The 14,557-nt window shown below is 45.7% G+C and overlaps 1 protein-coding gene across 2 annotated transcripts in view; it reads right to left on the bottom strand.

The window, feature by feature from the left end:
* NXN (nucleoredoxin) overlaps nucleotides 1–14,557 on the bottom strand; it is a 212,174-nt gene that overhangs the window by 29,154 nt on the left and 168,463 nt on the right. For both annotated transcript variants that reach the window (XM_073664932.1, XM_073664927.1), the window contains exon 5: nucleotides 3,833–3,939. In XM_073664932.1, the coding sequence (XP_073521033.1) occupies nucleotides 3,833–3,939 (107 nt within the window). The remainder of the gene's footprint in view (nucleotides 1–3,832; nucleotides 3,940–14,557) is intronic.

Below are 14,557 nucleotides of genomic sequence, written 5' to 3'. Positions count from 1 at the left end.
TAGTGGATAAGGAAATCGACATTAAGGTGCAGGGAGAAATGTGACAATGATAGTAAATGTTGTTTCGACCCTTCCTGGGTCTTGTTCACTACGTCATCATGTACGGCGAAAGATGCGGGCTGATGTGAGTCTGTGTTAAAGTCAGGGATGTGACATATGACGTAACTATAGGTCATATGTTGTGAAGGGGCTAATAGTGTTAACTGTGGGCTCTAACATGCTGCAAGCAGAGGCAGCTTTGTTTTTGTAGCATAGGTTGAGCACAGAGGCTGACCAGTGTTCTTGAGAACAGAGAGGATTTTTAAATAAGTAAATTGAAAAGCATTTTTTTTTTTTTTGCCGCCGTCACCAAAAGAATGAAAATACAGTGGTTTGCAAAAGTATTCACCCCCATTGAACATGCCTACAACTAAACAATTGGCTTTCTTTTTATTGTGAAACAAAAATCAGACAAAATAACTGAAAACTTTAATGTGCATAACTATTTACCACCCCTTAATGCTGTACTTTGTAGAGCCTCATTTTGCAGAAATTACAGCTGCAGATTTATTTGGACAAGTCTCTATGAGCTTTCCTCATCTTGCCACTGGGATTTTTGCCCATTCCTCAAAGCAAAACTGCTCCAGATCCTTGAAGTTAGATGGTTTCCTCTGGAGAACAGCAATCTTCAAGCCTGACCACAGATTCTCAATTGGATTAAGGTCTGGGCTTTGACTACGCCACTCCAAAACATTTACACGTTTCCCCTTAAACCACTCGAGTGTTGCTTTAGCAGTATGCTTTGGGTCATTGTCTTGTTGGAAGGTGAACCTCCGCCCCAGTCTCAAATCACTAACAAACAGGTTTTGCTCAAGAATATCCCTGTATTACGCACCATTCATCTTCCCCTAGACTCTGACAATTTTCCCTGCCCCTGCTGCTGAAAAACATCCCCCACAACATGATGCTGCCACCACGTTTCACGGATTATGTTCTTGGGGTGATGAGCTGTGTTTTTTATTTGGCAACAGACATAGCGTTTACCTTGGTGGCCAAAAAGTTACATTTTGGTTTCATTTGACCACAGCACCTTTCTCCATACATTTGGGGAGTCTCCCACATGTCTTTTGGCAAACTCAAAACGAGCCTTACAATTTTTGGGTGTAAGTAAAGGCTTTTTCTGCCCACTCTTCCATAAAGGCCACCTCTATGGAGTTTACGGCTTATTGTGGTCTTATGAACAGATACTCCAGTCTCTGCTTGGGAACTCTGCAGCTCCTTCAGGGTTACCTTTGGTCTCTGTGCTGCCTCTCTGATTTATGCCCTCCTTGCCCAGGCTGAGAGTTTTGGTGGGTGACCCTCTCTTAGCAGGTTTGTTGTGATACCATGTTCTTTCCATTTGATGATAATGGATTTGATGATGCTCCGGGGATCATCAGAGATTGGAATTTTTTTTTTTTATCTTATATAACCCAACCCTGACTTGTACTTCTCAACAACCTTGTCCCTGACTTCTTTGGCGATCTTCTTGGTCTTCATGGTGTTTGATTAGTGGTGCCTCTTGCTTAATGGTGTTACATCCTTTCAGAAAGGGTATTTATATACTGACAGACCATCTGACACTTACGATTGCACACAGGTGGTCTTCCTTTCACTAAGCATGGGACTTATGAAGGTAATTGCTTGCACCAGAAATTTGTAGGGGCTCCAAGGGGTGAATATATATGCACATGAATGAAAGCCCACCGATGTGTGGCATTAGGCACACTCATTGGAAAACACAGTACCAGCCTATGTTTCTATGTGGAAGCATATGGAGGTACAGAAGAAGGTTTTAGGAATCTATACATCAGTCATATTAAGGCTCAATAAAAAAACAAACAAACAAAAAAAAAAAAACAGCCATAATATGGTTAGGTCCACAAGTGACTGCACAGTAATGCATTCAATGGAGGAATAACTCATTTCTATAGGTAGGCAATTCAAGAGGTTGTTTGAGTTTGTACAAATTATGTATTCTTTTATGTCATTGCAGTTTTTATCACTAAATTATATTCTAACGCCTAAATACAGTTATATGAAAAAGTTTGGGCACCCCTATTAATCTTAAGCTTAATGTTTTATAAAAATTGGTGTTTTTGCAACCGCTATTTCAGTTTGATATATGTAATAACTGTTGGACACAGTAATGTTTCTGCCTTGAAATGAGGTTTATTGTACTAACAGAAAATGTGCAATCTGCATTCAAACAAAATTTGACAGGTGCATAAGTATGGGCACCCTTATCATTTTCTTGTTTTAAATACTCCTACCTACTTTTTACTGACTTACTAAAGCACTTTTTTTTGTTTTGTAACCTCTGAGCTTTGAACTTCATAGCCAGGTGTATGCAATCATGAGAAAAGCTACTTAAAGTGGCCACTTGCAAGTTGTTCTCCTGTTTGAATCTCCTCTGAAGAGTGGCACCATGGGCTCCTCAAAACAACTGTCAAATGATATGAAAACAAAGATTATTCAACATAGTTGTTCAGGGGAAGGATACAAAAAGCTGTCTCAGAAATTTAACCTGTCAGTTTCCACTGTGAGGAACATAGTAAGGAAATGGAAGAACACAGGGACAGTTCTTGTTAAGGCCAGAAGTGGCAGGCCAAGAAAAACATCAGAAAGGCAGAGAAGAAGAATGGTGAGATCAGTCAAGGACAATCCTCAGACCACCTCCAGAGAGCTGCAGCATCAGCTTGCTGCAGATGGTGTCGCTGTGCATCGGTCAACTATACAACGCACTTTGCACAATGAGAAGCTGTATGGGAGAGTGAGGCGAAACAAGCAGTTTCTGCAAGCACGCCACAAACAAGGCTGAGGTATGCAAAAGCACATTTGGAGAAGCCAATTTCTTTTTGGAAGAAGGTCCTGTGGACTGATGAAACCAAGATTGAGTTGTTTGGTCATACAATAAAGCGTTATGCATGGCGGCAGAAAAACACAGCATTCCAAGAAAAACACTTGCTACCCACAGTAAAATTTGGTGGAGGTTCCATCATGCTTTGGGGCTGTGTGGCCAATGCCGGCACCGGGAATCTTGTTAAAGTTGAGGGACGCATGGATTCCACTCAGTATCAGCAGATTCTTGACAATAATGTTCAAGAATCAGTGACAAAGTTGAAGTTACGCAGGGGATGGATTTTTCAGCAAGACAATGATCCAAAACACCGCTCCAAATCTACTCAGGCATTCATGCAGAGGAACAATTACAATGTTCTGGAATGGCCATCCCAGTCCCCAGACCTGAATATCATTGAACATCTGTGGGATCATTTGAAGAGGGCTGTCCATGCTCGGCGACCATCAAACTTAACTGAACTGGAATGGTTTTGTAAAGAGGAATGGTCAAAAATACCTTCATCCAGGATCCAGGAACTCATTAAAAGCTACAGGAAGCGACTAGAGACTGTTATTTTTGCAAAAGGAGGATCTACTAAATATTAATGTCACTTTTCTGGTGCGGTGCCCATACTTATGCACCTGTCAAATTTTGTTTGAATGCAGATTGCACATTTTCTGTTAGTACAATAAACCTCATTTCAAGGCAGAAACATTACTGTGTCCAACAGTTATTACATATATCAAACTGAAATAGCTGTTGCAAAAACACCAATTTTTATAAAACATTAAGTTTAAGATTAATAGGGGTGCCCAAACTTTTTCATATAACTGTACTTGTTTCAAAGAGTTTGTTCCAGCAGGGATATTCCCCCTCAATAGGATATGCTTTATACTTGAAAAAGGTTGAAAGTGATCAGCAATGGGTCGTGTTTGTAAACTTCCTTAGGTAGAATATAACCAATGTGCTCACCTTGTATTCCATATAATCTGTTCAGTCGTGACCTTCTTGCCTCATCACTATACGGAACCGCCACCCAAGGCATTTCACTGAAATACTGTTTAAAGGATTCTTCAGATCTAAGAAAGCAGAAAGGAACAGAGGTTTAATATATGTGTTGCAAGGAAATTATAAAGAACTGTAACAAAATCCGTGCCCAACATTTTGCAACCTGCCAATGAGTGCTTGTGACAGAAAATAAGGCTTAGAATGCATATAGTTATCTGGGGGAAGAAATCACTGGCATGGCACATTAGGATGCTGATCTTGGAGTGGAGAACAAAAATTAAAAAAATAAGAGAATTAAAAGAAACTTGCTATTCATTCACAACGTTTCTTCAGAATGGATATTTCCAGCCTATCTGCCAGCCATGCATATTGCTTGTTCACGCCGTGGCTATACCTTTGTTTACGGTCCACTGTTGGTTTGAAAGAAATACTATTTTATCCAATTTATCCAAGTTGGGCTGAAAGAGATTACCTGGGCTAACTACCTTCATGTTCTGTCCGGGCGCCAGCTCAGAGCAATCACAGACCGCTCCTGCTGCACAACAGAGCAGCTCTGCCTCTTCCGGGCTGCTCTGACGAGGTGGTGGCACGGCCAACGTCATACTAATTGACAGACGATACCCCGCAGTTAGACAGAGTGAAAAAGCAGCAGCTGCTCTGTCGACGTGACGCCATTAGAAAAAGCAGAATCGCAAGCAGCATCCAGCACAGCCTGGCACTGGGCACAACAGGCAGGCCCATAAGAGAAAAAATACTTCTGGAAAAAACCCTTTAAAAAATGAGTGCAAAACCATTTACTTCAAGTCAATAGTGGATCCCATATGACATACTACATTGCAATGGCAAAAAAAATGGTTTAAGGTGTACTATTTGTGACAAATCGAAATATAACCAGGGCTGTGGAGTCGGTAAGCCAAACCTGCGACTCAGACTCCTCAATTTCCCTTACACCGACTCCCACATATATTGCTTATATTTAAGCAATGTGAACATCAGACATTTAATCATTTTTATGATACAATAATCAAGATATTTAGAACATAATATATATTTATTGGAATACAACTTTAGAACACAAAAAACTGTAATAAATTGTAAATATGTAATACACTATGTAATATCGATTACATCAATCAATTGATGTTGAGTAGTGTTGAGCGAGTATGTTCTATTAACCCTTTCGCTGAGTATGCTCGGGCCGAGCTCAGAGTATTTACAGCTGCTCGGTGATATGGTTGAATCGCTCCCGTGTGCATGATTTGCAACTGTTTGACAGTTTTATTACATGGGAGGAATGTCTATTTCTTACACATTCCTCACATGTAATAAGGTTGTCAAACAGTTGCAAATCATGCACACGGGAGCGATTCAACCATATCACCAAGCAGCTGTAACTACTCGGAGCTCGGCCCGAGCATACTCGGACAGAACATACTCACTCAACCCTAATGTTGATGTGTTACTGAAGACGAGCAATGTCTGTCCTGGGCGTCCTTTTGGGCAGCTATGAGGTGTACCTGACTGGTGCTATAATAAAGGAGTGTTAGTCTGTGTGCTACCCGGCTTTCATTCTTTTTGGTACAGATAAGATATGGATAGACCGATATGGAGAGAGGGAGGGAGGGATGGATGGATGGAGGGATGGATGGAGGGATGGATGGAGGGATGGAGGGATGGATGGAGGGATGGATGGAGGGATGGATGGATGGAGGGATGGATGGAGAGAGGGATGGAGAGAGGGATGGAGAGAGGGATGGAGAGAGGGATGGAGAGAGGGATGGATGGAGAGAGGGATGGATGGAGAGAGGGATGGATGGATGGATGGATGGAGAGAGGGATGGATGGATGGATGGAGAGAGAGGGATGGATGGATGGAGAGAGGGATGGATGGATGGATGGAGAGAGGGATGGATGGATGGATGGAGAGAGGGATGGATGGATGGATGGAGAGAGGGATGGATGGATGGATGGAGAGAGGGATGGATGGATGGATGGAGAGAGGGATGGATGGATGGATGGAGAGAGGGATGGATGGATGGAGAGAGGGATGGATGGATGGAGAGGGATGGATGGATGGAGAGAGAGGGATGGATGGAGAGAGGGATGGATGGATGGAGAGAGGGATGGAGAGAGGGATGGAGAGAGGGATGGAGAGAGGGATGGAGAGAGGGATGGAGAGAGGGATGGAGAGAGGGATGGAGAGAGGGATGGAGAGAGGGATGGAGAGAGGGATGGAGAGAGGGATGGATGGAGAGAGGGATGGATGGAGAGAGGGATGGATGGAGAGAGGGATGGATGGAGAGAGGGATGGATGGAGAGAGGGATGGATGGAGAGAGGGATGGATGGAGAGAGGGATGGATGGAGAGAGGGATGGATGGAGAGAGGGATGGATGGAGAGAGGGATGGATGGAGAGAGGGATGGATGGAGAGAGGGATGGATGGATGGAGAGAGGGATGGATGGATGGAGAGAGGGATGGATGGATGGAGAGAGGGATGGATGGATGGAGAGAGGGATGGATGGATGGATGGAGAGAGGGATGGATGGATGGAGAGAGGGATGGATGGATGGAGAGAGGGATGGATGGATGGAGAGAGGGATGGATGGATGGATGGAGAGAGGGATGGATGGATGGATGGAGAGAGGGATGGATGGATGGATGGAGAGAGGGATGGATGGATGGATGGAGAGAGGGATGGATGGATGGAGAGAGGGATGGATGGATGGAGAGAGGGATGGATGGATGGAGAGAGGGATGGATAGATGGAGAGAGGGATGGATGGATGGAGAGAGGGATGGATGGAGAGAGGGATGGATGGATGGAGAGAGGGATGGATGGATAGAGAGGGATGGATGGATAGAGAGGGATGGAGGGATAGAGAGGGATGGAGGGATAGAGAGGGATGGATGGATAGAGAGGGATGGATAGAAAGGGATGGATAGAAAGGGATGGATGGATAGAGAGGGATGGATGGATAGAGAGGGATGGATGGATGGATAGAGAGGGATGGATGGATAGAGAGGGATGGATGGATAGAGAGGGATGGATGGATAGAGAGGGATGGATGGATGGATAGAGAGGGATGGATGGATGGATAGAGAGGGATGGATGGATGGATAGAGAGGGATGGATGGATAGAGAGGGATGGATGGAGGGATGGATGGATGGATGGAGGGAGGGATGGATGGATGGAGGGATGGAGGGAGGGATGGAGGGAGGGATGGATGGATGGAGGGATGGATGGAGGGATGGATGGAGGGATGGATAGAGGAATAGATACATTAATAGAGGGATGGATAGGTAAATAGAGGGATGGATAGATTGAGAGATAAATAAATACAGGGATGGATGGATGGATAAATATATGGATAGATAGATGATATATAGCCATATGGATGGATAACTGGAGGGATAGCTGGAGGGATAGATGAAAATTTGGATAGATAGATAGATAAAGTCATACATAGATAGATGGAGGGATGGATAGATAGCCATATGGATGGATAGCTGGAGGGATAGATAGATGAATACATGGAGGGATAGACAGAGTGTGATAGACAGATGACCGCTACAGACAGCAAATAGTACATTGCACATAACTCACATAGTTCACACATTGTACAGAGAGCATATAATAATCACCTACAATATTAGCATTAGTTACCTTCCTGTGACAGAGATGAGCAGTAGTACTTTCACTTTCTCCAGCTTGGGGCCCAGGAATCTGATCCTGTGCAGGGCAGGCACCCCTCCCCCTCCTCTCTCTGGTGAAGACAGCAGAAGACAGGACAGAGGAGGGGAGATTGCCCCCTGCAGTCTGGAGCCAGTGCAGGAAGGGAGCACTGCAGCATACAAGTGAGTTTTGATAGGTGCGTGCCCCTGCTTCTAGGGGGGGGCAGCTGCCCTCCCTGCCACGGCCATGATTCACACACAGCGTTTTTGCGGATCCGTTTTTTTGCAGTAAAATGCAGTGACTCTGGGCATCCCAGCAAAGTCAATGGGTTTCAAGATATGACATTCAGACACATCGTTTTGTGAGGATCCGTTTTTGGGCTCAAAAACGGATCCTCACAAAGAATGAGCATGTCAGTTTGTGCGGCGTTTTTCTAATCTGCTTTTGCTATTGAAAACATCTATGAGCTCAAAAACCTTTCAGGTGATGCGGTTTTTTAAAAAGCTGATCTGCTTTTGCAGCTGAAAAACGTATCCTCAAAAAACGCAGCAAAAACGCTGTGTGTGAATGTAGACTTAGATCAGGAATAGAACAGTCATTTATAGGACATTTCATAACTTTCCCAAATTCCTATGAAACACCAAGGTTACTTACCGGTAGCCGGTTTTTCCTGAACCCATGACAGCACACCTTGAGAGAGGGATCCGCCCCACCAAGGACAGGAAACCGTCTGAAATAAAAGGGCGGTGCCTATCCCTCGCTTCAGTTGGATTACAGAGCATTGAGAGGACCTCCAGAAAAGGTCCAGTGAGTAACCTTGGTGTTTTCCCCTCACCCATGACAGCACACCTTGAGAGAATTTTGGAGAATATGAGCACCCTAGGGAGGGACCACCGCCTGAAGTACCCTTCTCCCAAAAGGTAAGGTCAGAGGAGGATAGATCCAACCGATAGTGCTTGTAGAAGGTGGATGGTGCAGACCAAGTAGCAGCTTTACATATCTGGTCAATCGAGACGTCTGCTCTCTGCCCAGGAGGTTGTGACAGCTCTGGTGGAATGAGCTTTAATACCGTCCGGTGCCGGAACACCTGTAGATGTATAAGCTAGACAAATGGCTTCTCGAAGCCACCTAGCAATAGTTCCCTTTGATACCCCGTGACCTTTCCTACTCCCCTGAAAGGCCAGAAACAAGGACTTGTCCTTCCTCCACTGACTAGTCATGTCTATATACTATAGTAATGCCCTTCTAACATCTAGATTGTGGAACCTAACCTCCTCGGGGTTTTTAGGGTTACTGCAGAACGAGGGAAGTACAATCTCCTGATTACAGTGGAATCTGGATACTACTTTTGGAAGGTACGCCGGATCTGTACGCAGGACGACCCGGTCCTCATGAATTTGGGTGTATAGGGGATCAACAGAAAGGGCCTGCAGGTCACACACCCTACGGGCCGACGTTAGGGCCACTAAGAGGATGGTTTTGAGGGTAAGGATCTTTGGAGAGATAACCTTCAGGGGTTCAAATGGGTCGCCAGAGAGTGCATTTAAAACCAAATTCAGGTCCCAGGGAGGAACTCTGAGAGCCCGAACTGGCTTAGCTCTGGAACAGGATTTAATGAATCTAGAGACCCATCTGATCCCTGCCAGGTTACAATTATTCCCCAGACTCTGGAATAAATTTTAGTTGTTATGGGCTTTCTACTACCCAGCAGGGTAGAAACTAGGCCTGGTGAAAAACCCCTATTGCTCAGTAACAACCTCTCAAATTCCAAGCCGCCAGATGGAAACCTTTGGCTTGTGCATGGAATATTGGCCCCTGGATGAGAAGGTCCGGCAGGACCCAGAGATCCGAGACCGACATTAGGCGAAGCAGGGAGAACCAGGGTCTTTTGGGCCAAAAGGGGGCTATTAGAGTTATCCTCGCCCCCTCCTCCCGAATTTTCCTCACAACTGCCGGGACCATCACTATCGGTGGAAACGCGTAGGCCTTCCCGAACTTCCAGGGTATCTGGAGAGCGTCTACAGCATAGGGATTCTCTGTTGGATTTAATGAACAGAATCTCTCCACCTTCCTGTTCGCCCTGGTGGTGAACAAATCTATGTCCGGTGACCCCCATAGCTGGATAATCTGTTGGAAGACTATCGGGTTTAGAGCCCACTCTCCTTGTTTTAAAGTGTGGCGACTGAGGAAATCTGCCCTTGAATTTTCTACCCCCTGGATGAAGAGCACTGAGTGATGGGAGATGCTGTTCTGCTAGATGCAGGATCCTGTATGCCACTACCATAAGGGAGCGAGATCTTGTTCCTCCCTGGTGATTTATATACGCCACTGTCGTCCGATTGTCGGACCCGATCTGGACATGGCGACCCTGTATGTGGGGAAGGAAGCCTATCAGGGATTTCTCCACTGCCAAAAGCTCTTTTAGGTTTGATGACGCTTCTTTTTCGTGACGTAGCCAGAGCCCCTGAACTGAGAGCTCTGCAAGATGACGACCCCAGCCGGAGCCACTTGCATCTGTTGTAATTGTGTGGTCGACTGGTTTGGACCATTGTAAGCCTGCGGTCAGATTCTCCCTGTTTGTCCACCAGGAGAGGGAGTTTACTGTCTCCAAAGAAAGAGATAGTCTTTTTCCTAAATGTCCGTTGAAGGATTTCTGAGCTGACAGGACCTCCCACTGAAGAAGCCTCATATGACTCTGGGCCCATTAGACTGCCGGGAGACAGGAAGTCATGGAGCCTAGTAGGGACATTGCTTCTCTCAAGGACATCACGGGAGACCTTGAGGGGGATAGCTTTGATTTTTGAATATTTATTAACCACCCCAGGTGATGCAAAGCTGTCCTGACCTCTAAAAGTTGAGAGGAACAGTGGTCCTCCGATTTCCCTATTATCAGAAAGTCGTCCAGATAGGGAACAATCACCACGTTCTTGATTCGGAGAAAAGCTGTCACCTCCGCTATAACCTTTGTAAATACTCTCGGTGCTATCGAGAGTCCAAAAGGTAGGGCAGTGAATTGGAAATGTCTCAATTGCCCTTGGATGAACAGGGCTACCCTTAGGTACTTCTGGTAGTCTGGATGGATTGGGACGTGATAGTAGGCATCTTTTAGGTCGATGACTGCCATGAAACAATTGTGGTGTAAGAGTTTCACTGCAGAGTTCACTGATTCCATCTTGAAAGTCTGGTTGATTATCAGCTGATTTAGACTTTTGAGGTTGATAATGGTCCTTAAAGGACCCATTTGTTTTTTTTTATCACAAACAGGGGGGAATAAAATCCCCGTCCCCATTGTGAAACTGGAACTTCGTGAAGGACCTGGTCGTTGACTAAGTCTAACACCTCCGATTCTAGAGCCATCTGCTCCTCCCTGGACTTCCTCCTGGAGGTGATCATGAAGGTTCGGTGAGGTACCTGACAGAAGCGTATCTTTAGGCCGTTCTTTATGATATCCAACACCCAGGGATTTGAAGTGATGGCTTCCCAAGCTGTGATAAAATGGGAAAGCCTTCCCCCGACCTCTAGCCTCGCGTCATTGGGGAGATTTCTTGGAACTGGAGGATGGTCCTCCAAACATGTCACCAGAATCCTTTTTAGATCTGGGCTCCCATCTTTTCCTTTCTCCCGGAGGGCGACCCCGGTTAAATCTCTTCCTCCGAAAATAGGACCTTTTTGTTTCCCCCGTGAAACCTCTTTCTGTCGCCAGCCTTCTCCAAAAGCTCGTCCAGTTTTTGGCCAAACAAAAGTTTACCATCACAAGGAAGAGAACAAAGCTTATGCTTAGATTGTAGGTCTCCTGGGCAACCCTTGAGCCACAGGGCTCGTCTGGCAGCATTAGACAAATTTGCAGACCTGGCAGCGAGTTTAACTGAATCCGCTGAGGAGTCGGCCAAAAAAGCAGATGCTGCTTGTAGCAAAGGCAGATTGGAGAGGATTTTATCTCTGGACATCTTTTTATCCTTGAGCTGGTCTCCTAATTGCTGAAGCCGCACCATAAGTGACCTAGCGACACAAGTGCCTGCTCCCGCTGGCTTCAGGCCCCCTGCTGCTGCTTTCCAGGTGTGACGCAGGAAGGAATCTGCCTTCTTATCCAGAGCATCCTTTAGACTGCCCGAATCTTTCAGGGGTAGGGACGATCTTTTGGATGATCGGGCAACAGACGCGTCAACTTTAGGAATTTTGTCCCAGGACTCAGGCACTATCCTCGAAGGGGTACCTCCTTTTAGAGGATGAGGGCAATACTCCTGATTTCTCCGGCTTCCTCCATTCCCGGTCTATAAGGGTCTGAATTTGGGGATTCACTGGAAAGGAGCGTCTCATTTTTTCCTCCAGGCCTGCGAACATAATATCTTCCAGGGACCTGGCTGCCTTCTCCTCCCTCAACCCCATGATAGATCTGACCGCTCTGACCAACTTGTCAGTATCCTCAATAGGGAAACAGGGCCTACCACTGTCTGATGAAGGGGAGGATGCCGAAGCACTGAGGCAAAGATCCTCTGACTGGGAGGATAAATCATAGCTGGAGGAGATATCTTTATGGGATCTCTTTTTCCCCTTTAGTAAGCCTTTCAGGGAATCCTGCACCTCTGAACGGATTACGGACCTCAAATTAGAAGCGAAATCCGGGGTGCTCTCCGCTATCGTTTGGTTAATACAGCTTGCACAAAGCTGCTTCTGCCAATCTATGGAAAGGGGGGCCTGGCATAAGGCGCAAGCCCTGTGCTTCTTTTTGGCGCTACTCTTAGGTTCCTAAGGAATGAAGCACATAACTTTCCATTACTATTAAGTGATATTCACGAAGATCACTCACCCCTGAAGTCACAAAAGGGTACCGGATTTGTAGGCTGTGGCGGGACATAAGACGAATCCCTTCTGGAGGGCCCTGAAGCATCCGACACCTTACTCCTCCTGCTGCCACTGCAGTTGCTGGAGCGGCTGTCCGTGTTCAAGGTGTCCGACTGCTTCTTCCGCTGGCGCTGATGAGGTGGAGGGGTCAGCTGCTGCTGCTACTGGCTGTCCTGGTCTGCCATAGCTGCTACACCCGAGCTTGAGCATAAGCAGTGCTTGTCAGGAGAAACCCCCCACCTTAAATAGGGTACATCCGGACCTCCTCCCGTCCATGTGGCCTCCCCCATCCTGACACCCACCGGCCGATTCCTGAAAAAATCCGGCCGGCAAGTGCTTACAGGGCGCCGCCCATCTTGGTTCCGGGTGCCGCCCCCGACATCATCGGGCACGCCTCTCCCAGCGTGCACCGAGCCGTGACGTCAGGCGCGTCATACCCGGAAGACGCTGCTCCCGGCGTGCGACCAGCCAGGAGCCTTCGGTAGGGAGAGGACAGCGCAGCGGTCTGCGGGGAGCCGGAGCCCTCCTCACCGCCTGCGCCCGCTCGGACATGGCTCCAGGGAACCGCGGACGGCGCTTCTGGGACCCAGAACCCGGTGCACAGGCAGGTGCCCGCTCTTCCACACAGGAACGGGCCCAGGTAAGTAAGACACCTTTCTTCAGACAGGTTCCCATCAAGGACAGGAAACCAACTGAAGCGAGGGAGAGGTACCGCCCTTTTATTTTAGACGGTTTCCTGTCCTTGGTGGCCATGTGAGACCTAGTCCAACTCCACTCCCAGCAGTTATTAGCAGCTTACTGTCTATAGACAATGTACATCGAAACCCTGGTGTGGGTGGGCTTAGCTTTCTGAGCTCTGCTTCATGTTACATCTAAGAACTCTGATTGTGTCCCAATAAAGTAAGTGATTCATCATAGGAATCAGGGTCTCTTCCTACATTATGCTACTCTCAGATGAGGTAGCAAAAACTTGGTGACAGATTCCCTTTAATCAGAGCCCCTCTAACTTCTCGCTCTCAGCTCTCATTGGCAATTAGTTAGTTTTAGTGCCAGAAAAAAAAAAAAAACGGTGCCCAATTTTGGGGACAAATAGAGAGATATCAATTTAAAACTTCATACTTTCAAATCTTTAAAACATTTATGACCCTTGTCATATAACACTAAATAATTTCCTGCTTACAAAAAAAAATAAAATCACAGATATGTTTTGGGGTGGGCGAGTTTGGTTTTCTTTCATCTAGTGAGTATGGAGGCCTTTACTGATTCAGGCAAACCTGTAACCTCTTCCAGAGATCACAAATAGGCAGGAACCTGATATATGGAAGTAAAGACCCCAGGACCTACCTCAACTGCTCCCATTCTAAATAGTTGCAAGGACTCAGATTCTCCCTAAAATATCTCATAAGGGTGTACAAACTGCAAACCTTATAAATACACAACCATCTCTACAGATGTCATACCGGTAGTATTAAGAGATTGTAGCTTATTTATGGGGTGTAGACAAGTTACAGCAGCCTATATTGTATACTATTGATTTTTAAGTCTTGTTCAATAAAACAAATGTTAGAAGAATAAAACATGAGAACTTTTATAGTTAGGTAATTTCCAGACAACAATCCAAATACTTGCACTGAATCTAATCTCGCTTAGAAGAATAAAAGTTTACAGTCATCCACCTTAATGTGTATTCATTCAACACTATTTAGCTATTGCCAACAAATATCATCAACCATTATATAGATTATGCCCTGGTATATGGAATAACTTGGCAAAGTTTTGTTTCAAGGCTTCCCACTGGTTCTCTCGGTAATCAGCTGTCCGAGGAGCTTATTTCCACATTTGGTTGTTTACTTTACGTTGGAATACAATTACTGAAAAAAATGGAACAAAATTTATAAAGCAATCAACAAGTTATTCCAAAGCGCTGAACAATTCTACTTTTCACTTATGAGATTTACTGCTGTGGTGCAAATCTGCCAAGTTCTAGTAACAGAAGCAGAGAAAAGAAATGCTGAGCTACGTCCAGACAAATGTACTTTTGGTTAGTAGACAGTTTGCTGTCCATGCGCAAGTATACATGAGCAATTTTACACACAGTCGCAACATGAATTAGTCTTGTCCATTTTAGGGATTAGAAAGTGCTTGTTTACATGGAAGGAAACTCCGGTACCCA

The sequence above is a fragment of the Phyllobates terribilis genome, unplaced genomic scaffold (genome assembly GCF_046119375.1).
Source record: "Phyllobates terribilis strain yellow unplaced genomic scaffold, ASM4611937v1 Scaffold_2__4_contigs__length_985480577, whole genome shotgun sequence".
Taxonomy (NCBI): domain Eukaryota; kingdom Metazoa; phylum Chordata; class Amphibia; order Anura; family Dendrobatidae; genus Phyllobates; species Phyllobates terribilis.
Note: the sequence above shows the minus strand (reverse complement) of the source record. Positions and strands in the feature narration are given on the sequence as shown.